The sequence below is a fragment of the Dama dama genome, chromosome 21 (assembly GCF_033118175.1).
Source record: "Dama dama isolate Ldn47 chromosome 21, ASM3311817v1, whole genome shotgun sequence".
NCBI classification, from domain to species: Eukaryota; Metazoa; Chordata; class Mammalia; order Artiodactyla; family Cervidae; genus Dama; species Dama dama.
This window is the reverse complement of record NC_083701.1, coordinates 66,894,009-66,919,771: the sequence shown is the minus strand read 5'-3', so window position 1 is coordinate 66,919,771 and position 25,763 is coordinate 66,894,009. Positions and strand designations below refer to the sequence as shown.

The window sequence follows — 25,763 nt, the reverse complement described above, 5'->3', positions numbered from 1 at the left end:
TGTGTTTCAATAAAACTTTATTAAAAAAAATAAGATACTTGAAGGTAGTAGAAAATTATTATAAATATTGAAAACAAATGGGCAAAACATCTTGAAAGTTTTATAGACTTTGCATTTAAAAATTATAATTGATTACAAGCTACACTCTTCTACACTGACAGTAAAATAGCTGTGTTTGGGCTAATAAGTTACAACTGGTACTAGTCTACTCATTTGTATATAAATACATACTTTCTACATTTTAGATTAAAAATTATACAATATTAAAAAGCTTATAAAGTAAATTGCCAACAAAAATATGAACTCATTTACACATTTCTGACATTGGGGAATTAATTATTATAATTATTATGTTATGGACTGCTAAACATGGGCAATATACCTAAGTTACAGAATAGTTATAATGAAATTATAAAAGCGAAAAATTCTAATCCATAATTTAGTAAATCTGCTCATTTAAATTTAAAAAAAAAAATCACCATTATGACTAAATGTGCCAAATTCCATGAGGTCCTGAATGTGTGGATCTTGCTGCTCTGCTATTTTTTTTAAATAGGCTATTCAACCCAGATCCTCCTATGTTTCTGATAAAATTTTAGCGGATAAAAAACTTTTATTGAAAGATAAGATCTGTAAGCATGTTAGGGGAAGCACACTGATTGAAACTGCCCACCCTGGCCAGGCACCATAGTAACCATTTGCATGAGTTGTTTTATGACAGGAGATCCTGATAAGGAATAGAGAACTAATAAGCCACCACCAGCCGGAAGAGTTTGGGAAAGGTCGAGAGGAGACACTGCCTGTCTGTCCACTTCCCAGAATCCTTCTCGCTAGCATCCATCTTGGCTGAGCGATGCATGCACCACCAGGAAAGACTCTGAATTAGAATGATTGGCCAAAGACCACCGGAAACTAATCCTATCATCATAAAACCCAAGAATGCGAGCCACGTGGCAGAGCAGTTCTCCTGGGTTCCCTTACCTACTGCTCTCCACCCGGGTGCCCTTTCCAATAAAATCTCTTGCTTTGTCAGCACATGTGTCTCCTCGGACAATTCATTTCCAAGTGTTAGACAAGAGCCCAGTTTCGGGCCCTGGAAGGGGTCCCCCTTCCTGCAACAAGCATATCCTCAATATAAAAATGTGAGCGTTTGCCAGTGAGATGTATCCTATTAGAATACTAGGCTTACTAGAGCAAGTTATACACATCTACAGAAGTGTCACGGTTAGGAGGACTGCAATGACCAGATCTTTCTTTGCCCGAGTTAAATGGCTGGAACAGATTCAGTATAAGACTAAACAGATCGTAACTATGTTCGGTTACTCCCTTTAAGCAAGCCTTGTGTCACATATCTGAACTGCATAACAGACACATGCGGTGAAGAGCATCTGGCAAACTGGAATCTCTTGATGAGGCTGGGAGGTGGTGATTTTGAGGTAACTGCTTTTCCAAATGTGCTGCTTTGTAGGGTTCCTCAAGTCTTATTCATATTATGGAGCCCAACAGGTTACCTGCTGGTTCAGCTATGCTTTATTTCTGTTTTCATGTAGTTATCTAATAAACAGCATGTCAACCTGATCCTACCAGAAAAATCAACAGGCTGCCTGAGAAAATACCTTACTTGCTGTTCTCTTTACTTAATGGAGTTTTAGAGCATTAAAGGCAAGGAGGTACTTTGAAAATCCAGCAATGATCTGTATCAGGATTTTTCCTTGTAGTTTTAGGTGCATCAAAAAAATCTTTTTTATATAGAAATGAATATTTGCTAAAATACAAAACTAGATACCTTTTGATATCTAAATGAACAGAAGGAGGAGAAATAAGTTAAAACTGGTAATATATACCTATTATTGCGCATAGAATTGCTTTGAATTTGTGAAGTAAGATCAGAAACAGGCAGTGTTTTTACCTACAATTCACCCATACACTTCAAAAACCCTTTAACCGGTCACTGACCATATGGATTCTGACGGGTCTAAATTATGATTTTTGCTAACAACAGATCTGACCAGAGCAGGTGATGTGTACGCCCTCAGTGACCCCTCAGGGCCAGCTTTATCCTTTAACTGCTATAATGAGGAATACTCATGCTAAGTGTATTAGCAGTCAGGAGTACGGCAATTACTAGTGAATGGCTATATATCTGTATGAAACTCCAGGAGACAGTCTAGCAAAGAAGTATTCGGATAACCTGTTACCTTACTAAGTGAAATGCTCATATATCAAAAAGGAATAATTCCAATATGTTAAAGCACATTATCTTCCCAAGTCCATTTAGTCCTTGAAAATTTGTACAGCCATTAAAAGAAATTTTGTCTTTTCCAAAGAGCATGATACTATGCACCTTTACCTAAACACTGTGGTGATTAATAGAGACTGCTCTCGTGGATGCATCTGTCTGAATGTGGAAAGTCTGGATCCTTAGTGTTTACCACAAACCCAGCGAAGCTGATGATCGGTCTGAAGATCAGTCAGTTCTTCAACAGTTCGCCAGCTGCACTGGCAGGCATATGCTCGTGTTCCTTTCTTCTTTACCAGCTTTGTTTTTAATTTGTGGAATTCTGGCATATTGTTCCTGTTGGTAGAACAAGAAGGTTTTAGTATAATAGCTTTGTTCAGTGCTTAATGACTTAAAAAAAGAAAAAAAGAAACTCTCATTGCTTTATTTTCCAATCTTTACAACATCCAAACACTGAACTGCTCGGTGTTTTCACATGCAAAACAGAAGATACGCTTTGGTGTTCTCTTTCTGAGGGTTTCAACATTTTAAAATGGTAATCCTCTAGGTCTGTTTATTAGGGCTGCTGTAGAACACAGTGACGTAAAGAGCTGAAGAATCACTGATGTGTCCTATCAGAGACAACATAATGTAAGAACAGAGTGGAAAAGATGGTGGTTCATCTCCAACCTCAAACACTCATCCGTGCCATATTTTAAAAGCTTGCACATGGAGGGCATGTAAGAGGCATACAGGTAACAGGCTTCTGGATATGTTAACTATGAAAAATTTTCATTAATAGAGAAAAAGTGCTTGTTATTTCTATGTGTTGAATTCATATTGTATCTCATTTATTTCAATTTGTTCTTATTCACTTCTAGTATCAGGAAAAAAAAAGCCTATCCTGAAGTAAATGTCAGTAATTTTAACATAATTGAGTCAATGGGCAGAACTCATGAAAAACGATAACCATCTGACTTGGTGCTGTGATAAAAAAGACTACAGAAGTTAAATTTAATTCATGGAAATTAACAGAAAATCAACTATGATTTTCATAGTTCATGTACTGAATTTATGTAACTATTTCATGGCAAAAGAAGATGAAAAAATTCAAAGTGGAATGATGAAAAAATACATAGTAAAAATGATGAAACACAGTACAAGTATTAAAAAAAAAAAGGACAGTGCTGTTATTTGATGTTACTGCAACGGAAAGCAGGATACAAAGTGCCCTCTGGTGGCCAATGGGCACCACAGTCAATACTGCACAAAATTCAGGCACAATTTTGACACTAACAAAAACCTGAGAGATTTTTCAAGGCCAAGGGTCCGACTTCAGGAAACTGAGACTTTGACCAGCTGAATGACTCAGCTAAGGTTACAGTGAGATAAGGGAAGAAATGAATAAGTTTTATGGAAAAGAGAATAGCCGAACAAAATTAAATATGTTTAATTAAAACTAAATGGCTAAGTGAAGAAGTGTCCTTTATTCAATCTGTAATATATTTTGACAGACTTAACATCTGACACTTGATTGGATTGAATCCTTACAGATTTCAAGGACAGGAATCATGAAAGCCAAGGAACTAATTAATTAATACATTTCAAGTAGTGCATTATTTTTAAAAGCTTAGAAAGAAAATATCATTATTTTCCATAAAGGAAATATGATTTAATAGAAAAATAAGAGCATTTTACTTAGCTATTATGGCAGGATGGTCAAGTATAGCTTACACTTCTTTTTAGAAAGTTCTAAAACTTGTCAAAGCTAGGCTACACTTACTGCCCTCACTTATGAGATAAGGACAATGAAACAACTAAATGGGTTTTTACTGTATAACCAACATGCAGACTGGTACCACTAACAACAAACGGCTCCCAATGTCCTGCTCGGCATTCGGGGATACTCCCAGAACTTTTACCTCGCCTTCGGTCATCACCTACTTCTGGTTTCTCCAGTGATCACGTCCTGCCCTCCTCGTGTTTCATCTCCCCTCTACTTCTCTACTTTCAAGCAGATCACATCTTCATTCACAAAATCAGGCAATGAGATGTGAAAAGGCTTCCGTTTCCTAGCTTCCCCCCCCCGAAAACACATCAGCATATGACCACCTTCTACCCAGGCACAGAGGAGGCCTCTTCCTACTCACGGCTCACTTTCCATCAGCACTCTGCACCCCAAAGCCTCCAAGACCTTGCTACTCACATAACCTCCCCTTCCAATGTCTTCCCTCCCCTCCACAATATAAACATCAAAGCGTCTCCTATCTTAACTAAAGGAGCCTTTAACTCTGCCTTGGAAGCATTTAATAGGCTTCCAAGTCACCTTTCTGGGTAACATCTTCCAGTCTCATGGTTCTGACTACCACTGTACAGAGACATTTCCTATCTGAGCTTCAGAGTCACAGGTTCATCAGCTCCCATAACGAACGTATAGACTCCTCCTTCAAAACTGTTCTTAAATTCTATCAATGGACTGTACCATGGCCCATGTTAGTAAACCAAGACAGAAATTCAGGACCCATCCTGGGTAACGTTTGTCTCTCATCTTCCACAGTCAGGATTACTAAATATATACTTCGTAAATATATTACTAAGTCTAAAATAGCTCTTGAATCCATCTCTAGTCTACCCTCCCCATTGTCATAACTCAGATAATTTCCTTCCCATTGGATTACCACAATATATGTCCTGTGATTACCACAATTATATGTCACAATATAATTCCTGTGATTCTAAAAACTGGTCTGGTTCCCATAAATAGTGAGCAATCTTTTATAAATTCAAATATTCAGATCTCTCCATTGATTAAAAACCTTCAGTGGTTATCCACTGCCTAAAAAATGAAGTCCAAATTCCTCAGCACTACTTCTGTGCCTCTGCTCTTTTTGATCTCTCGCTCCTACTTCACCTCTTGCCAAGTTCTGCTCTTATAGCCGAAACTCCACACAGTCCAAATTGCTTGGAAGTTGCCAAACACGCCATGCGGCTTCACCTGTGTCTTTAAAAATATCTCTTAAAAGAACACCAGTGTCCATCTGGCTTGCCAGGCAAACTCCTGGTTATCCTTCAAGGCTCTGAGGCTTTTTCTGACACCCCAGGGTGGAACGCATCCACCATGCCATGTGAAATTCCTCTTTTACATTTATCATGTGATGTTGTAACAGTGTCTCTCCTTCTCAAAACTGAGTGTAGCTTGAGAGCAGACACTGTGTCCTATTCATCTTGTGAGCCTGGTATTTAACAATGCTACAGACTAGGTCCTAAAGCAAGCCTGATAAAAAGAAATGCTCTACAAAATGTCATATCGATGATCTATATCCTGATGGGGATTCATAGCCTCTCCTTTATTTGTTCCATTCTCTTACCTCCCAAACATATTCCCAAGCATCCCGAGGTCTGAGATGGTATTTTCTACTGATTTCAGTAACTACTCATTATTCTTAAACACTGTATTTAGTATGCTGTATAAAAATAAATCACAATAAACATCATCTTTTTTTTTTTTTTATTAGTTGCTAATTAGAGGCTAATTACTTCACAACATTGCAGTGGGTTTTGTCATACATTGACATGAATCAGCCATGGAGTTACATGTATTCCCCGTCCCGATCCCCCCTCCCACCTCCCTCTCCACCCGATTCCTCTGGGTCTTCCCAGTGCACCAGGCCCGAGCACTTGTCTCATGCATCCCACCTGGGCTGGTGATCTGTTTCACCATAGATAATATACATGCTGATCTCTCGAAACATCCCACCCTCGCCTTCTCCCACAGAGTCCAAAAGTCTGTTCTGTACATCTGTGTCTCTTTTTCTGTTTTGCATATAGGGTTATCACTACCATCTTTCTAAATTCCATATATATGAGTTAGTATGCTGTAATGTTCTTTATCTTTCTGGCTTACTTCACTCTGTATAATGGGCTCCAGTTTCATCCATCTCATTAGAACTGATTCAAATGAATTCTTTTTAATGGCTGAGTAATATTCCATGGTGTATATGTACCTCATGGAAGCAACCTAGATGCCCATCAGCAAACATCATCTATTTTTAATAGTGTAATGAATCTTCTAGCTCTCACTATCTAGAAGCCTGTAGTTTTTAAAAACCAGGCTGCTCATAGCTATGGGCTTCCTAGGTGGCGCTCGTGGCAAAGAACCTGCCTGTCGACGCAGGAGATACAAGAAATGTGGGTCGGATCCCTGGCTTGGGACGATCTCCTGGAGTAAGAAATGGCCAACGTGCTGCAGCATTCTTGCCTGGAAAATTCTGTGGACAGAGGAGCCTGGCGGGCTACAGTCTAGGGGGTCGCAAAGAGTAGGACATGACTGAGTGAGTAAGCACAACAACAAACAGACCTGCAGTGAACCAGCTGCGACTGCTCTTGAAAACTCGGAGACACTAAGTTCCTCAAGTACAACTAAATCACCAGTAAGCTTCCTTTATGCCTGTGCTCACTGAGGTTTTGATGGTATACGCATTCTATTATACTAGTTTTACAAAAATTGATGGTTCATCTTAGTGAAATATGTGGACTATTACCCAGGTATTGCATCAACTAGAAGAAAGTATATAGCAGAGGGCTTAGATAAGTCAGAAAAGATGACATGAATATGAAATTAAAAGCTAACTTTTCCAAAAATGGGATTAAAAAGTGGACTAACACAAACCCAGGTCAGGAGTAAGGGCTCCTGACCTGGATTTGGGGATTGCACTAGGCTTTTTTGGGGTTGGGGACCATGAAATCTTTCAAATTATAATTTTTCTAAGTATTTACATATCTGAGTTTTTCTTTGCATATATGGAGAGGATTCAAAGTTTTCACAAGATTTCCAGAACACTTCTTGATGTGAAAAGTTTAAAAACTCTTATATTAACACTAGAGGAGACTCCTATAGATTTATATGAGAACAGCTACCAGAAAGGTGTGAAGAAAGCCTTTCACCCGTTTCCTATGCTACAGAAGAGTGCTGCAATAATTCTGATTACTTGTATCTGAGAATGTAGTCTTTGTTTAGCAGGTTTGGCACCCAAACCCAAACATTTTAGGCACCCAAAATGCATGATATATGTACTTTACTATTTTTTAACCCTTAATTTTTATTTGAAAATGTGAAGGTATAGCTCAAATATATTTTTATAACTTAAAAACATTAGGCATTCAGTAAGTATTACAAAAACATGAGTTAGATATTATTTCAACCACAAGGAGGGAGGCAGACATATACCAACCAAGAATTTTTCAACCTTTTATTACAGTTAGTACTGTAACAGGTACAAAGTGCTGTGGACACATGAAAAAGGATGGGTTTAATTCCAAGTTGAGAGAGTGGTAAGGGAACCATGGAAAATGAGCAATGAATTGTACCAAGGGACACGTAGGGTTTAGGTAGATAAAATGGTGGGAAGGTACCCCAAGAGGCGGAGAGTTTACACAAAGTCACAGGGAACGGGGGCACTGAGTACTCTGACGTACCTATAACCTAGCAAAGGTGAAAACTGTACGGTGGAAAGACGAACAAAGCTGGGTGACAGGCAGATGGGGACTGAGTTGTGGAGGGTCTCATGCCATGCTAAAGAATTTCGACATTATTCTGTAAGCAGAGGGGTTTGGGGCAAGAGAATGGCATACTCAGAGTTATGCTTTAATTCTCAGCAAGTGAAGGGTGGTCTGGAAGAAGAGATTATACTCAGGAAAAATAGTGAGGAGGCTACTTCTGAACTCTTGTCCAGAAGTAACATGTCCTTAATTAGGCTGATAGCACAGATGGAAAGGAGATGATACGAGAAATATCAAAGACTGCAGGTCACACAATCTGGCCAAGGCCACCAAGAGGCATCATAGCACAATAAGAAATATAAAGTTGCATTAAGTACATTTTTCACAGGGTGAAGTTTTTAGAAACATACCTGAAGAACAGGTAATCACACGATTTGTCCCACCTACAGTCATCGTAGCTTTCTACCAAGAAATCACAGGCTGTACAACGCAGATGGTCACATGCTCTGTTCAGAGAAAAATAACTGTACATTAGAAATGATTGGTAAGTTTAAACTTGACAGTTGGGACCTCCCTGGTGGTCCAGTGGCTAAGACTCCATGCTCCCAATACAGGGGGCCCAGGTTCAATCTCTGGTCAGGGAACTAGAGCCCACGTGCTGCAGCTAAGACCTGGTGCAGCCAAATAGATAAACAAAATATTTTTAAAATGTGAAAATCTGCTGATTTATTCATAGACTATACCACACATTACAGATTACTGAGTAAACAACAGAAACATAAAGATGAATCTGATTATAAATTTTTATACTAATGGACTGATTACCTATTTGAATTTTTAGGTTAAATTTCTGCATAAACCTACCTATTTTACTAAGATCTTACATACTGATATATACACATATATATTTATAAAGAAAAAAACTGATTTATAGGTCTTTAAGTTTTTAAATTGCATCTGAGGGAGATCTTCACTTAAGCTAACTTTTTAAGTGTTTCCCTTCCTAATGAAAATTTCAGGATACCTCTATCACAGAATGGCCACAATGTATTGAAATGAACCTGTTTTTCCTGTAAGTGCTGGGACAATATCTTATTTGCTTCTGTTTCCCCACTACTTTGCATTATTCATTCATTCACTTAAAAAATATTTACTGAAAGCCTACTATGTGCTGGTGAGATTCTGTCCTCATATAGCTTAGATTCTAATTCGAGAATAAACAATACTTATAATAACTAAATTATACAGTATGTTAGATGATAAAAATGCTTTAAATAAAATAAAAAGTAGAGTCGAGTCAATAAAGCTGGAAGCACTGGGAGGAACTGTACTGCAATTTTAAATACAGTGGTCTGCACAGGCTTCACTGGGAAGGTAAATCTACTATATAAGCAGTTTCTTTAGATGAGGTGGTGGTTGTAAAGGAAGTGGGATTAAGAGAAGGTTATATTGAAGAAAAAAGGGAAAAGAGCAGGCTTGTATGTTGATGGCAGAGATGCAGTAAAGGGCCAAATGCTGCTGATGAAAGAGGACAGAACTGCTAAAAACGATACTTAGCACATAACAGATAGTCAGTGACAACCCGAGGAACTGAAATGCCAAGCAAATCTCAAAAGTCATGTACTATACAGTGACTTCACGAGTAAAATGATAACATACAATAAGAATTATGAATTGCTGCTGCAAACAATTTGACTTGTATAGTAACTGTGATTTACTTAAGAGATCTCCACTGTTTGAAGTATTTTAAAACTAGAATTAAAAAAAAAAACAAAAAAAAACCTAGAATCAATATAGATACATTTGATCATCTAAAAATTACAAGGAAATAAGGGTTTTCTAAGATACCAAAAACAAAGTGAAAAGACTAGTAATAGAGTGAAAGAAAACATCTTCAACACATTATCAAATACTTATACTGACAAAGACTGCTTAAAGATGACAACAATGAAAAAAAATCTAAAATATACTTTCACTAATACAGGTAGCATAGATGAGTGGTTAAGAGTGTAGACAGGATTGCCTAGGTTCAAATGCTGATTCCCCAGCTGTGTAATTATAGTCAAGTAACTTAACTTCTCTGTGACTCAGTTTCCCTATCTGTTAAATGGCGATAGTAATAATTACACCCTCACAATTAGGAGGAGCTAACTAAGCTAATATTGATTCAGTGCTTATAACAGCGCTTGACACATAGCATTTGTTAAAAAGTTAAAATACTACATAAAGAATTAAAATTTAAAGCAACTATGGAATATATATTTAAACCAATTATGTTAGCAAAAATTAGCACTCTCAGACATTTCTGGTGGGTGTGTAAACTTATAACCTTTTGGGAAAAATCTTAGTATAATTTTAAAGTTAAAATTATACCTAGCTGTTGTGCCAGCAATCCCATTTTAGGGAATCTACAAATAAAAGTACCAGAATATAGGCATATATCTCAAGAATTTCTACGCAGTATTGTTGAAATGGCAGAAAAACAGGGTATCATCTGGATAGCTACCCAGGAGGGAAAAGATTGAATAACATTTATACCATGGAATGTCAGGCAGTTGATAGAGATAATTACATTTACTTATTGACCTAAAGGTGTACAAAACTAGGTGCAGAGCAACATATACAGCATGATCCTGTTTTTGTAAAAACCACTGCCCAGATTTCCCTGTACAGGTGTTTAAAAGTTTATAAAAACATTTTGTTGTTGTTCAGTCACTCCATCCTGTCTGACTCTTTGTGACCCCATGGATTGCAGTGAGCCAGGTCCCCCTGTCCTTTACCATCTCTCAGAATTTGCTCAAACTCAGGTCCCTTGAGTCAGTGATGCCATCTAACCATCTCATCCTGTCATCCTCTTCTCCTCCTGCCCTCAATCTTTCCCAGCATCAGGGTCTTTTCTAATGAGTTGGCTCAGGTGGTCAAGGTATTAAAGCTTCAGTTTCAGAATCAGTCCTTCCAATGAACAGTTAGGGTTGATTTCCTTTAGGATTGACTGGTTTGATCTCCTTGCTGTCCAAGGGACTCTCAAGAGTCTTCTCCAGCATCACAGTTGGAAAGCATCAATTTTTCAGCACTCAGCCTTCTTTATGGTCCAATTTTCACATCTGTATGTGACTACTGGAAAAACCGTAGCTTTGATTATACGGACTTCTGTTGGCAAAGGGATTTCTCTGATTTTTAACATGCTGTCTAGGTTTGGAAGGAGATTGTTATCTTTCTCCTTATCCACTTTTTTTTTTTTCCCCAATAAACATATAATACTTCTACATTTAAAAAATAAAATCCATCATTATATTTTTTTCACTTATTTCCCTCTAAAATCAGATATGTCAACTTCAAAATTGCAAATATATTTTGGCCTGAAAGTTTGACAATGCTTTATATTTCTAAAAATATTAGTTACAACAATAACTACACATTTAAAATCTATACAAGCTTGAAAAACAATTCCATATTTTCTTTTGAACTGTTAGAAATCTATGAAATTAAATCTGTACATATGGAAATTAAACACACTTACATTTGTACACATCTGAACTTGGATTTTGAATGTACAGGTCAGGAAAATGCAAAATGATGGTTCCCAAAGCTGCTATAACTGGCTTTCTTATGCATATGTAGTTTATTACATGACTGCACAGAGTGTTAACTTTAATGCCTTAATACATATGCACAATTTGCCTGAATTACTGCTGTTGTGGGAACTATAATTTAGAATTTCCTGACATTTTGTATGTGTAAAATTTCAACCATAATGTTAAATACAGCTTTTTAATTTAAAATTTAGTAGTTTATTCAAATCTATTCACACTACCACATTTTCCTACAAACACTGTCCTCTGAGAAACATAAAACTAACTTGCAGCTAAGAAATCATTCTGCTGCTACGATTCACTCTATTAGATCATAATTGGTACCAGTCTATGGAATACTCCAGTCTTGCAAGTAGTTTAAAAAATGAGCAGAGTAAAATTCAGTTTGGCTTGAAGATGACGCTTTGGTTTTATCTATACCTTATCAATGCCACTATGCTTTGCTTTCCACCACTCTTCCTCCTTTCCACCAGCTGGGTAAATGACTCAAATCTTTACACTCTAAAATCATTCAGGATTACTTTCAAATCTGAGCTTTATTTAAAATCAAACAGATACAACACATGAAAAATAGGTAGAGCAGACCTTCGTTTATACTCTCAGTATGTAAATCTGTGCTTATTTTCAGAGCTTAAATATATTTTTCTTTCCTAACTATATATAAAAGAATATCTAACATAAAGTCATGGTTCCAATTAAAGATAACTGTCAGGTCTTTCCTCTAAAATGTGAGAAAATACAAACAAGAAGGTGTCACCAATGGCTTTGTCCTTTTATCTGGCTAGTAAGTAAAATCTGTACTATTATAAAGATGTTAGCGGTGGGAATGTCCAAAACACAGCCCAATATAGTCTTCTGCACAGACTCTGTGGTCCTCAGTCAGATCTACACAGTGCACTGGGCACTGTTTGGGCATGGTTTGCCGTTTGGGCAGTTGGAAAATAACAACAGTTACAGTAGCAGAAGCGCTTCCTTCTTGCATACATTATATAATCAACTGGTATGCTAGAAAGCATAATGGACTAGGAATCAAGTTACACAGTTGAGTCCTTGCCTTGGGCAAGGAACAGCACTTGGGAGTCATTTTTGACAACTTTCTCTCTGACCTCCAATAGCCATTTAATCACTGAATCCTGTCATTTCTATATTCTAAGTATCTCAAGTGAGACCCCTTTTTGCTACAGCCACTGCCAGCACTTAGGTCACTGTGGCCATCACTGTCTCCTTCCTGGACCACTGCTAACTACAGTTTGTTGACTGGTCTTCCAGTGTTCCCTCCTGTCTTATCCTTCCAAGTTCCAATCCATATTCTATTCTAGAACCAAAATTTCTTTAGAAACACAAATATGATTATGTCACCTCTATTTGCTTAAAAAAACATAAACAAAAACAACAAAACTAACAACCCAATGGCTTCCACTGCTCTAGGACTTATGTTTCTAAAATCCTCCTCAGGGCCCCAAACCAAACATCCCTTGACTACCTCTCCATCTCCTTCCAGAGCCACTCTTTCCCCCACTCACCACACTCCAGCTCACATGGCTGCTTCCTTCCTCCAAAACCTCTGGCTTCTCAAGCTCAGGGATTACCTAACATGGTGTGTCCTCATTTAACATGGTGATGCCAATGGTCCCCTCTCTTTGCTTATATCCTACTTATCATACCATAGTCTGATTAAATATTATTTGCTTAGGAAAGCATTCCCTAACCTTTCATATTAGTTAGAATGCCAATTATCTATGTGTATAGTATGCTTATCCGTTACATTACATATTATGTAGAAATCACATAGTTATTTATAGAATTATTATTATTTGTAGAATTAAAGTCTCTTTCCTTATCTAGACTGAAAGCTCATTGAGGGGAGGGAAGTGTTCATTTATTTGTTTGCCACAAGGTGTTCACTTAAAATCTAGGACTTAGCAAGCACTTGATGGATTAGTACATGTTTAATGAAAATAACACCAGTGTCTCCATTTCCTCATTTATCAAGTAGGGTTAAAAATTCTTGCTCTATCTGCATCTTGGTTTTTTCCTGTGAAGCAGATGAACCAATACACATATACAAAAAAAGTACTCTGGACAGTATAAAGTACTTCACACATATAAGGTTTTATATGCACATGAATATGTATGTGATTATCTTTCTGTGTGTGCTGATCTGTGTCATGAAGAGGGTGGTCAATGATTAATATATTTGTGATGGGTGAGGAAGATCTGCAAATATAAACATTTACCTGTGCATATAAATGCAAATTGTATGTGTTTTCCATTCTAGACAGGGAATAAATGTAAAAATACTCAGAGGCAGAAAAGTGTTAAGTGGAAAGTATTAACAGAAGCATAACAAGTGTTCTACTGGAATTAAAGTATCTGACCTAGGCTTCAACTGGAGGTAAAAGAACTGAAAAAAGAAGAGGAAGAACAAGGACAATTTAGTAAAGCAAACAATGAGTTTAGAGTTAACATGAGACAGATGTCCGCTCTCATTTTACTTCTGAACAGGGGAGAGGTGCTCAAGACAGTATGGGAGGGATCTTTTCTGTAATGCTCTACGTGGGTGAGACTACAGGAGACAGAAGTGGATAGTAACTTGGAGACCTTCGCTGTATAGTTCACGGGTGACTTGAGAGAAGCCTGGATCCAAGGCAGAGTGGTCTGGCAACGGCTGAGACAAGTCCACCTGGGCTGACACAGGTAAGTCGGGATTGATAGCAACCAGATGGAATTCTTCTCTAAGCGCAGTTTGTGTCTCTAATTCTTTGTATAGACAGTCTTCAACGCAGGATGAGTCAGGTGCTATCCGCGCTTATGTACCAGCCCTCACAGCAAGCATCATTCCCGTGGGCTGCTGCAGCCTGTCCACGGCCTGTTCTTCCTGGTCTAGGCTGCCCCAGATCCTCAGTTTCCCTCTGGTCCCACAGCCCATTTTTCTGGGCCTCCAAGGTCTAGGCCAGCTGCACCCTCCAACAATGTCTTTTTGGACCCCACTTTTATTATTCAATACAATGATTATCTCTCCTGAAGTGTGATTGTGTAGTCATATAGTGTAGTCTTTCATTTCTTAAAAAATTACCAGAAAATGAAAAAGTGTTTTAGAAATAATTAGACAAAACATAATAATTTAGTTAAGTAGGCTTCTGTAAAAGTAGAACCAAATTAACCAGGACAGTAAAATGAGTTGCTGAACTACTTAATGACAAACAACACAAGGAGACAACCTAGACGTCTACTGACAGATGAATGGATAAAGACGTGGTGCACACACACAATGGGCTTCCCTGTGGCTCAGACGGTAACGCGTCTGCCTGCAGTGCGGGAGCCCCGGGTTTGATCCCTGGGTCAGGAAGATCCCCTGGTGAAGGAAATGGCAACCCACTCCAGTACTCTTGCCTGTAAAATAACATGGATGGAGAAGCCTGGTAGGCTACAGTCCACAGGGTCGCAAAGAGTCAGACATGACTGAGTGACTTCACTTCACTTCATATATACACAATGGAATACTACTCAGCCATAACAAAAAACGAAATAATGCCATTTGCAGTCACATGGATGGGCCCAGAGATTATCATACTAAATGAAATAAGTTAGAAAGAGAAAAACAAATACCGTATGATATCACTTATATGTGGAATCTAAAATATGACACAAATGAACTTATCTACATAACAGAAATAGACTCATAGACAAGAGAACAGACTTATGGATGTCAAGGAGAGGGGGTACGGGGGAGATGGCTTGGCAATCTGGGACTAGCAGACACAAACTATTATATATAAAATGGATAAACAACAACAAGGTACTCCTATTGTATAGCATAGGGAACTATATTCAGTATTCTGTGATAAACCATAATAGAAAAGAATATGAAAAAGAATGTATATATATGTATAATTGAATCACTTTGCTAGATGGGAGAAATTAACATTGTAAACAACTATACTTCAATAAAAAAAAAGATTCACCAAACACCAGTCTGTTTCCCCACTTTACGACAACTGACAGTGGTGTAGGCCGGGAGTCTGAGGCTGCGGGGGCTTGGGACAGGCGGCACCGTGATTGTAAGACCGCCCTGAAAGAGGTCCTGAGTGAACCACTGGGTAAAAGGCGGGCTGGGGAAGAGATGACAAAAGGAGGGTTTCTGCTTCTGAAATATGTAAAACCAAGAGACTATGCTTAAGAGCTCTTTGGGTACTCCAGACCCGCAGCTTCTCATGCTGCTTGGCCAAGGCAGGGTGCATAACACATCACATAGTACATGGCTGCCCTGTCCACCTGTCTGCTCACTGGCTTCCGTGCCTGGAGGGGACCAGGCAAAGCAGAAGCTCAGCTCCTGGCGTCCTGCGGAAACCAAGCTGGGATGGAAGTGACGCAGGCACTTCAAGTGATCTTAGAGGAGGTGTCAACACAATGAACCATACATACCCAACATCACAGCTTTTACAGGTATCACCTATGAATAATATACATTTTGGTAAAGTGTTCTCAGACTGGCTAACAAAATATACCTCTTATGATGAAACAGGCTCAAGCCAAGATGATAAGAACTATGTTTTAACAGGATATCAATTTGGAAAAACCTAATTAATGTATAATGTATTTCTGACATCTTACCTCCGTGAAGTATTTGTCCCAATCCCACATGGAACAGTGCTTCCGCCAATGTACACTGGGCTGCAGCTAGACATGTTCAACAGAGGGGAGAAAAATAAAACCAAAACATAAAAGAAGCATGAGAAGTTAATTTAGCCTCACTGACTCTATATTCTTGAAATCAACATTGTATATTTTCCCGAGCAAGTCAACTATTACAAGGAAGAGGTATTTGTTCCAGGGTCAGTGCTTTACTGGATAAAACCTGTACATTCAGGACCACTCAAAGAGTTAAAATGAGTCAGAGAAAAATGTGTTTGCCAAATAATGTAAGGGACAAAGTAAATACTGAAGAGTATAACAGCACATTAATTCTGAGAAACTGTTCACACGTTTTTTCACACAGCAGAAAATTATTTACAACAGCAATAACCTCCCATTCAAGTTCCTTTGCGCTAAGGAGTCACAGATCATAAGAGCACCAAAAATGCTGCTATTTGGTCTTTTTCCTGAAAACTAACCAGTGCTTTGTTGCTCAGTGTTGTTAAATGGTAACAAAATCTACCAGACCATGCTTAGCAGTTTGCTGAGGCAATCCCGACTTACCTTTTACCAAGGCCTTGAATGGAAGCTCTGACAGATGTGTTACCTGAAGATTTAGATTTTAATTTCTGTTAAGAAAAACCAAAATAATAAAAGACCAGAGGTAACTTATAGAATTGTAACATGAAAACTAATATTTGTTATTTTATAATAAGAGTATTTAAAAATGGCTTAAATAAAAATTTCCTTTGATTTTAAAGTTTCAGAAATAAAAACAATGATCAAAACCTTGTAAAAGCAAAGGGGAAGCAGACCTCTCTGAGGAATTTACAAATTACTATGCTAACGTTTAGTCTAGAAAATTGACATACTGCCATTATTAGCATGCTAAGATTTAGAGTCACTTTATAACTCTTCAGTTAATACTAGAGTTCAATGATTTAATATGAAGGATATGCTATTTAAAACTTCATCATGGAAAAATGCAATTGAGGAAGAAAATCTCAGGCTCATTTTAAAGGCTGTACTCACCTGAACTAAAAATAAATTAACCAAACTCCTGGGTAACTTCAGGAATATTAGTTTTGATCAAACAGAATGGTATCAACCGTTAGACATTCAATGAAAATGTAGAGCTACCTAGTCACAACCATACAGTAGTTCTTATATGGTTACACAACATCATCATTAGCAAGCATTTATTAAGTGTTAACTGGTATAAGGTACCAAACAACATAAGCCAACCACATACTAGGACCACCACCAAGGAAAGGAAATGAGAAGGAGAAAAGGCAATTTAAACTATGCAGAGACATGCCATCATTTTACCTAGTAGGTGAGGAAATTTAATGGAGGCAAAATACTTTGTTTTACTATTTTCTCTTAACTCTTTTATTTGTTAAATAAAACTGATGTTAAACAGAACTGGAAACATTTTTAGTGCATATATGAAAAATACTATTGTGCCCAAGCCTCTGTTTGTCTTTGGAAGCATTCTCCATGTGCCATCCTGGCTCGTGTTTATGACTCAAAAGCTGGCACACTGGGACATCTGCAGCTGTTTCTGGGCTTTCTTGGGTGAGTCTGAAAATGGTTAATGAACAAAATAACTGGCAAATAACATAATACTGTAAGTCAACTATACTTTAACTGAAAAAAAAAAAAAAAAAAGAAAGAATAACACAACACAATGGGTGAGCAATGGGGGAGGGAGTCTTGTTCTCAGGAGCATGATCTGGCCTCTTAGGATAAGCTGGGCACGGACTGACAATTCACACACTTCTTTTCTCATCCAATCAATGTTTGACATCAATCTGCTTTTCTCCGGAAGTTTAACTTGGGTTGCTTTCTCTCCTGCAGGTTGGAAAACTGAATATAATAACTCACTTCAAAAAGGGAGCATACAAGGACTTCCCTGGTGGTCCAGTGGTTAAGACTCCAAGCTCCGAATGCAAGGGGCATGGGGTCAACCCCTCGTTGGGGAACTAAGATTCTGCATACTGAAACGTGTAGCCAAATAAATAAATAAATAAAATCTGTTTCCTCACCCTCAAAAAAAAAAGGGAGCATACAGAAGAAATGTATAAAAGTGTATTTCTTCATGATTATAAAAGCTACTTTTGTTTCAAATTATATTCTCTAATATTTCTTTAGAAAAGTATTTCTTTCTCTTTCTGAAATGCCTTGATCTGAAGATATATATAGCTCCTGGCAGTTCAGTGGCACTTTCACTACTTTGGCCTGGGTTCAACTTCCAGTGGGGGAACTAAAATCCCGCAAGCCACGCAGCATGGCCAGAAAAAAAAAAAAAAAAAAAAAAAAAAAATACAGAGGAGTAAATCTGGCAAAATGTTAAGGTATGTTCAGTATGAGTAGTAAATATACAGGTGGCTGTTACATTATTTTACAAGCTTTTATAAAGTTGTCATAGATACACACATATTTAAAAAATTAAATTACCAACTAACTCGTTAGTTCAGGGATGAGAGCAACGGCAAAGCATCTGAGATGCTAAGCACATTCCTATAATGAAAGCTGATTTTGATCTTTTAGAAAAGTGCTCTTAGAGTCTACAAATAAATACAACTAATCAACTGCATCTGCAAGTTGCGTTTTGTTCAATGGCTTTCCTAATTTATCATTCTTGACGAGAAATAAACAGCAAAACACACACAGTTTCTAATACTTTTTTCTTGTATAAATCTAAGTGGAATAATTTCTTTAAACAATTTTACTTCTCATAATTCAGGACTATAGATACTTGTAAATTCTATAAGCTTTCAGATTATTTTAAACATGTCTTGAGATAGTGAAAGAATTGCTGTTACCTTTATGACACTTTACTTACAAAGCATTTTTTGTTCAAGTGGGGCTCTTCAAATATTTCATTAATAAGACTGTCAAGATCATCTTCTTCTTCAAATGTTTCTGCTGATCTGAAAAAACAAACAACAACAAAAAAACCAAAAAAACATTTGAAGCTTAAGTGCAGATAAAGTCAGCCAAGTATCCGAAGAATTTTGTTTCAATAAAGTCCATTGTTAGAGTTGATACCAAAAGGACAAATGTGATGTTATTATTTTTGTACTATGGGCATAGCCCAAGTTTCTTGAGAAAAAGATGTAGTTTGTTGGGTACAAATTCACATTTGTACTTTTACATACTTAAAATATAACATTTAAAGCCATATGATATATATAAGAGAAAGGTAGGTATCTACTTTTCCAAATTAAATTAACCACTTATTAAAGAATAAAAAATATGTATAAGTAGAACCTGAGAATTATAAACAAAGATAATTTTCATATGTCTAATTTTCCCCTAAGGGTTGCACTGTAAGTCAAATAACAGTCTCTTTAGTACAGGAGCCAAAGGTTATATAACCAAATGATCAATTATAAACCCACACAGAACAGTGTTAGTTGCTTGACAGAGTACCTCAACGACCTCTTTATCTTCTACAGGTAAAGCCATCACAGGATTACTGACAAACTGTTACTGCATGGGACTGCTATTTAACAGCTAACATTTACTCAGTTCAGTTCAGTTCATTTGCTCAGTCGTGTCCGACTCTTTGCGACCCCATGAATTGCAGCATGCCAGGCCTCCCTGTCCATCACCAACTCCCGGAGTCCACCCAAACCCATGTCCATTGAGTCGGTGATGCCATCCAACCATCTTATCCTCTGTTGTCCCCTTCTCCTCCTGCCCTCAATCTTTCCAGGCATCAGGGTCTTTTCCAGTGAGTCAACTCTTCGCATCAGGTGGCCAAAGTATTGGGAGTTTCAGCTTCAACATCAGTCCTTCCAATGAACACCCAGGACTGATCTTTAGGATGGACTGGTTGGATCTCCATGCTATCCAAGGGACTCTCAAGAGTCTTCTCCAACACCACAGTTCAAAAACATCAATTCTTTGGCGCTCAGCTTTCTTCACAGTCCAACTCTCACATCCATACATGACTACTGGAAAAACCATAGCCTTGACTAGACAGACCTTTGTTGGCAAAGTAATGTCTCTGCTTTTTAATATGCTGTCTAGTTTGGTCATAACTTTTCTTCCAAGGAGTAAGCATCTTTTAATTTCATGGCTGCAATCACCATCTGCAGTGATTTTGGAGCCCAGAAAAATAAAGTCAGCCACCGTTTCCACTGTTTCCTCATCTATTTGCCATGAAGTGACGGGACCAGATGCCATGATCTTAGTTTTCTGAATGTTGAGCTTTAAGCCAACTTTTTCATTCTACTCTTTCACTTTCATCAAGAGGCTCTTTAGTTCTTCACTTTCTGCCATAAGGGTGGTGTGAGCTGCATATCTGAGGTTATTAATATATCTCCCGGCAATCTTGATTCCAGCTTGTGCTTCATCCAGCCCAGAGTTTCTCATGATGTACTCTGTATAGAAGTTATGCACATTACTGAATGTTACTGAATACACAAATGAAGAGATTAAAAAACTTGCACAAGGTCATATAAATAGTGTGAGGAGAGGCTTGGAATTTAATTTAGGGCAGTTCAAGATACCTAGTCAAGCCTATGGTTTTTCCACTGGTCGTGTATGGACGTGAGAGTTGCACTATAAAGAAAGCTGAGTGCCGAAGAATTGATACTTTTGAACTGTGGTGTTGGAGAAGACTCTTGAGAGTCCCTCGGACTGCAAGGAGATCCAACCAGTCCATCCTAAAGGAGATCAGTCTTGGGTGTTCATTGGAAGGACTGATGTTGAAGCTGAAACTCCGATACTTTGGCCACCTGATGCAAAGAGCTGACTCATTGGAAAAGACCCTGATGCTGGGAAAGATTGAGGGCAGGAGGAGAAGGGGACAATGGAGGACGAGATGGTTGGATGGCATCACTGACTCAATGGACATAGGTTTGGGTGGACTCCGGGAGCTGGTGATGGACAGGGAGGCCTGGCGTTCTGTGGTTCATGGGGATGCAAAGAGTCAGACACGCCTGAGCGACTGAACTGAACAGTAAAGGAGATTAACTCTCTTCAGAGTTGCTATTGTACAGATGCTATACATCATTATTACTTTATAACTTCACTGGATCATGAAACTATTTATTTTAAAAGACAGGCTTTTCAGTCTATTTGTAGAAACGTATTTTCTCTGAAATTCTTAGTATCAGGACTATAGTCCTTCTCTGATACTATTCGTGCTGTGCTGTGCTTAGTCACTCAGTAGTGATCCCACAAAGAGTCTGACTCTTTGTGACCCCATGGATTGTAGCCTGTCAGGTTCCTCTGTCCATGGGGATTCTCCAGGCAAGAATATAGGAGTGGGTTGCCATGCCCTCCTCCAGGAGAATATTCCCAACCCAGGGAGTGAACCCAGGTCTCCCAAACTGCAGGCGGATTCTCTTACCAGCTGAGCTACCAGGGAAGCTCCTGATGCTGCTTAGAGTGCGATACTTAACCTGACGTAAGAGAATGCAGAGGCTGCTGTCTAATACTGCATGACTGACTCCGTCTCTGTTCACTCTTTTTCAGTTTTTCCCTTTCTAACTTTTACCTTTATTATCTTCCACTCTACACTTCCTTCATAGCTCAGTTGGTAAAGAATCTGCCTGCAATGCAGGAGACCTGGGTTTGATTCCTGGGTTGGGAGGATCCCCTGGAGAAGGCAATGACAACCCACTCCAGTACTCTTGCCTGGAGAATCCCATGGATAGAGGAGCCTGGTGGACTACAGTCCACAGGGTTGCAAAGAGTCAGACACGACTCAGTGACTAAACCACCACCATACTGGTTTCTTGCCAAGGATGCTTTGCTCTTCAGAGAAGCACTCCAAAAACGCTCTCGAAGCTTCCACCCTCTCTGATCACTCCTGAAGAGTAGCTTTCATCCATTATTCTACCTCCCTGCAAGCATTAACATACTGGGTTTAGCATCAGCTGGTGGCCTGGCTGAGGGCTTCTCCACCTTAGAAATGCTGACGTTTGGGCCGGATCACCCTCTGATGTGTGTCATGGGGTGGGGGGGCAGACTGTTGCAGGCTGTAGGGTGTTTTACAGTGTCCCTGACTTCTACCCATTAGATGCCAGCAGCACGCCCTTCCCCAGCTGTGACAATCAAAGATGCCAAGACGACGTCAAACGCCCCGCGAGTGGGAAAGGCACCAATAGTCGAGAACTATCCACCTTGTTTAAATGAAGCTTATGGAATTTAAGCTTAAATTAAACTTCCATAAGCTGCTGTGGAAAAACCCAAAAGAACTTTTTGGTCAACCCAATATTTAATCTCTCTGAATCTCCTGCAATGCAGGAGACCACAGTTCAATTTTTGGGTTGGGAATTTCCCCTGGAGAAGGGATAGCCTATCCACGCCACTATTGTTGAGCTCCCCTGGTGGCTCAGACGGGAAAGAATCTGCCTGCAATGTGGGAGACCTGGGTTCCATCCTTGGGTTGGGAAGATGCCCTGGAGGAGGGCATGGCAACCTACTCCAGTATTCTTGCCTGGAGAATCTTCGAGGAGAGGAGCCTGGTGGGCTACAGTCCACGGGGTCTCAAACAGTCAGACACGACTCAGTGACTAAGCACACAGAACTTCAGACATTTTGTATGTAACAAGCAGATCTAGACAACTATTTAAAACTTCTTGCAGGTGTAATATTCTGTCTCTGGCCTCTATATCCCTCAACTACAATGAAACTCCTTTTTTGCCGCCAAAATCTCTACTGCCCAAATCATTACATTCAATGGCCTTTCTCAGTAACAATCCTTTTTAATCTTTCAGAAGCACCTGATACTTGGGTACCAATTCCTTCAATTTTTATTATGACAGCAGGTTGCTAAAATGTCCCTGAGAAATTCTCTACTTTGATTTTCAGGATGTTCTCTCTGGATTCCCCTCTCCTGCAGTTTCACAATTTCAAGAATCAGATGCATTCAAATGTTACCAGTCTACTACTCTGTTAGGGGTTCAAACTACCAGGTTACATTAAGATTCTGGTCTGTTATTAAGTCACACAATTTTATGATGTCTATGCTTGCCTATGTTTTCCTATAGAAGTGGGAAAAAAAAATGCCACCATTTCAGTGAGAGAGCATATAAATTTTAAAGGATGGTATAATATTGTTTGGTTTTTTGATGCTACAATAATCTTTATCAAACATTAATAAATAGCTATTGGTTCTCTGATTTTGCTTCTTATATTGAATTTTGATTTAAAACATAGTTTCTGTCAAAAATAAAATACATATTCTACATAATATAGACAATTGGAGTTTAACACTTGAACCACAATTAAACGTGAAAGGTATACAAAAAAGCTTATATCTAGGTGTACAATGTCCTGGTAGACTTGGAAATATGAACTTGGGCAAGTAACTATTTTTCTAAATGTAAAGTGAGTGTAATAATAGCATTCACTTCATAGGGATTTGGAAATTAAGTGAAACAACACACATAAGGCTCTTAGTATATAGAAAGGATTCAATAAATGCTGGTTATTATTATAGCTATTATCTAGGAGGTTATGATATTATCTGTAAATATTCCCCATATGTATCATCCTGAACCACATTATTCTTATTGCAGTTCAACTCACATCAGTCTTTTTTTTTTTAAAAAACTAATATTTCTTTATCATTTTGAAGTCTTCATCAAATTGCTATGTTCTCTTTATATTAGTAGCTGTCCCTGATATCCAGATGTGGCATAGTCATGTATTAGTTGCAGAGTTTTCATTTTAAAGACACAGTTTCAGTATTTTAGCTCTTTAATGAAAAAGAGATACAGGCTAAATCACTATACAATTGGCAGGTAGTCTCCTATTAATAAATTCATATTATAAGTAGGTTCCTAACTTTCTTGTATCAGTTTTGGCTCAGGATAAAATTTTAATGCTTGACATTATATACTGCATTTATATTTAAGTTTAGCATCTTTGTTGGCGCTTTCTGTGCAATTTACCTTTATAACTATACTGCCAAATGAAAAGTTTTAACATGTGAATAACAGTAGTACTGGCTTGCTACAGCTTCTGTAAATGTATTATTGAAGAATTTGATTTAGTATGGTGGGCTGGGGTGCTAGGATTACAGATGGATTTTACAGAGAGGCATAAAAGGACCTGTGCTTGGAGAGGATCTGTCCACCTTACTAATCCTTACCATTTTCAGCAGCCAGTTGCAAGTCATCCTATTCCTCTGTGCTAGTTCTCCTAAGGTGAATAGGCTCTGGAAGGCTCTTTGATAAATTCTCTCCACCCTCAAAGGAGTGAATAAAAAGAACAAAGAAACTGCAAGGTAACACTGTTGTAGGACAGGAATGGTAGATCTGCTGGAAATGAGTACAGAAGGATGTCCAGCCTTCAAGATAACAATATACAAATTAATGAGAGTGATACTTGCACAGTCAAGTGAGCATTAGCCTATTCAAAGCAGTCATTTTAGTTGGCTCAACATTTATTTCTTAGAATGCTGCCCAGCACTCAACTAATTTTTAGAACTTCCGTTTCTGAACTTTAGACTCTTTCCAATGTTTTTATTGTGCGGGTGAGTTTTTAAACAAACATATGTCATTACAGGTAGATCTAGTAAATTGGGTAGCAATGGTGCTGGGTTCTGGGAAATCACACAGAGGCACACAAGAACAAAACAAAACCCACAGATGCAACCATAAATGAACAAGACTGATTCTCTTGGTTTGTTCCAAAGCTGCCTCAGTGTAATTCCACAAGAGTTTCCAAGAGATTCAAACAAGAGTTATTGCAGAGCCTCCCAATCACTTTGAAGGCCTATACTCACTCTGGCAAAAATGGAATTGAGGGGAAGTGGATATAAGAAGAAAGTCATTGCTATTTAATAATAGGAAACACAGGAAAAAAAAAAAAAAAAAAGACTGAGAAATATGAAAGATACTTTTTTGGATCAAAAACCAAGACTTTAAGAAATTCTTCCAAATTTCAATTTGAATGCCTGAGATCCTCTGGGACCCTTAATTGGGGCCCTGGGTAGAAGGACGGTGGTGGGATTAATAGAGTGTGACCAATAACTAAACCTTTTATCCTAAATCCAATCTCATTTAATTTTGAGCTTCAAAGGGAAAAACAACAACAACAACAACAACAACTAATGATGGACTAGAAAACAAACGTTTTCTCCAGCAACTGGCCCAAGGATTGTTCTGCCTGGGGAATGGGGTCCCCGCATCTGAAAAGGGGACGAGAATCACTCACGCAGACGGAGGCCCGGGTCACCGTGACCCCCTCGGGGTTCGAAAGCAGGGGCCTAAGCTGCACCCTCTCTGCCCCACTGGCAGCCCCGGGGATGTGTCTGGGTGGAACAGACCTGGGGAAGCCGCGGGCTCTCGGAGGCGGGGCCGGCTCGGGGGCGGAGTCGGGCCTCGGGGAGAGATGCTAGGGTCCTCGAGGACGAGGCGCAGGAGTACGTGCAGCCCCGAGGAGTGAGGAACTGAGGGTCTGGGCCCGAACACGGAGAGGAGCTGGAGGTCGCGGGTGGGGGTGGGGGTGTGTTTCTTTCGGTCTGGCGGCGGAGGGGTGGCCTTAGGGCCTGGAGCAGGCTTCACCACAACAACCCACCCCTCCCGCCTGTTAACCTGAGATTCTTTTTCGCCTCGGCTCGGTTCTGGTCGTTGCCGAAGAAGCCGCCGCCGCCGCCTCTGGGCAGCTCGACCGTACCCAGTCTCAGTGGGTCTGGTCGGCAAAACTTGGACTCCACCTCATCCAAGAGCTCGTCTAGGTCCTCCGCCATCTTGTATTCTCGCGTCTTGCTCCCGGGTCGCTTTGGCACCGGGTGGTTTCCAGGGGCAACGCGAGGGCGGGGGGCCCATCCCCTCTCGGGGCGCGCG

General features: G+C 39.0%; 1 protein-coding gene across 1 annotated transcript; it reads right to left on the bottom strand.

The window, feature by feature from the left end:
- On the bottom strand, positions 1-25,763 carry CFAP418 (cilia and flagella associated protein 418). The gene is made up of 6 exons (XM_061123729.1): positions 25,512-25,763; positions 18,794-18,881; positions 16,510-16,574; positions 15,925-15,990; positions 8,128-8,223; positions 1-2,575 (listed from the first exon to the last, which is right to left on the bottom strand). The coding sequence occupies exons 1-6, from the start codon at positions 25,664-25,666 to the stop codon at positions 2,422-2,424; spliced, it is 624 nt and encodes a 207-aa protein (XP_060979712.1). The 5' UTR covers positions 25,667-25,763; the 3' UTR covers positions 1-2,421.

Excerpts from the sequence above, each read along its gene's own strand:
- CFAP418 (XM_061123729.1), bottom strand. The coding sequence starts at position 25,666 with ATGGCGGAGGACCTAGACGAGCTCTTGGATGAGGTGGAGTCCAAGTTT. Across the intron at positions 16,575-18,793 it reads ACTTGAACAAAAAATGCTTT|AAATTAAAATCTAAATCTTC; the intron begins GTAAGTAAAGTG and ends TTTTCTTAACAG. Across the intron at positions 15,991-16,509 it reads ATTCAAGGCCTTGGTAAAAG|CTGCAGCCCAGTGTACATTG; the intron begins GTAAGTCGGGAT and ends GAACATGTCTAG.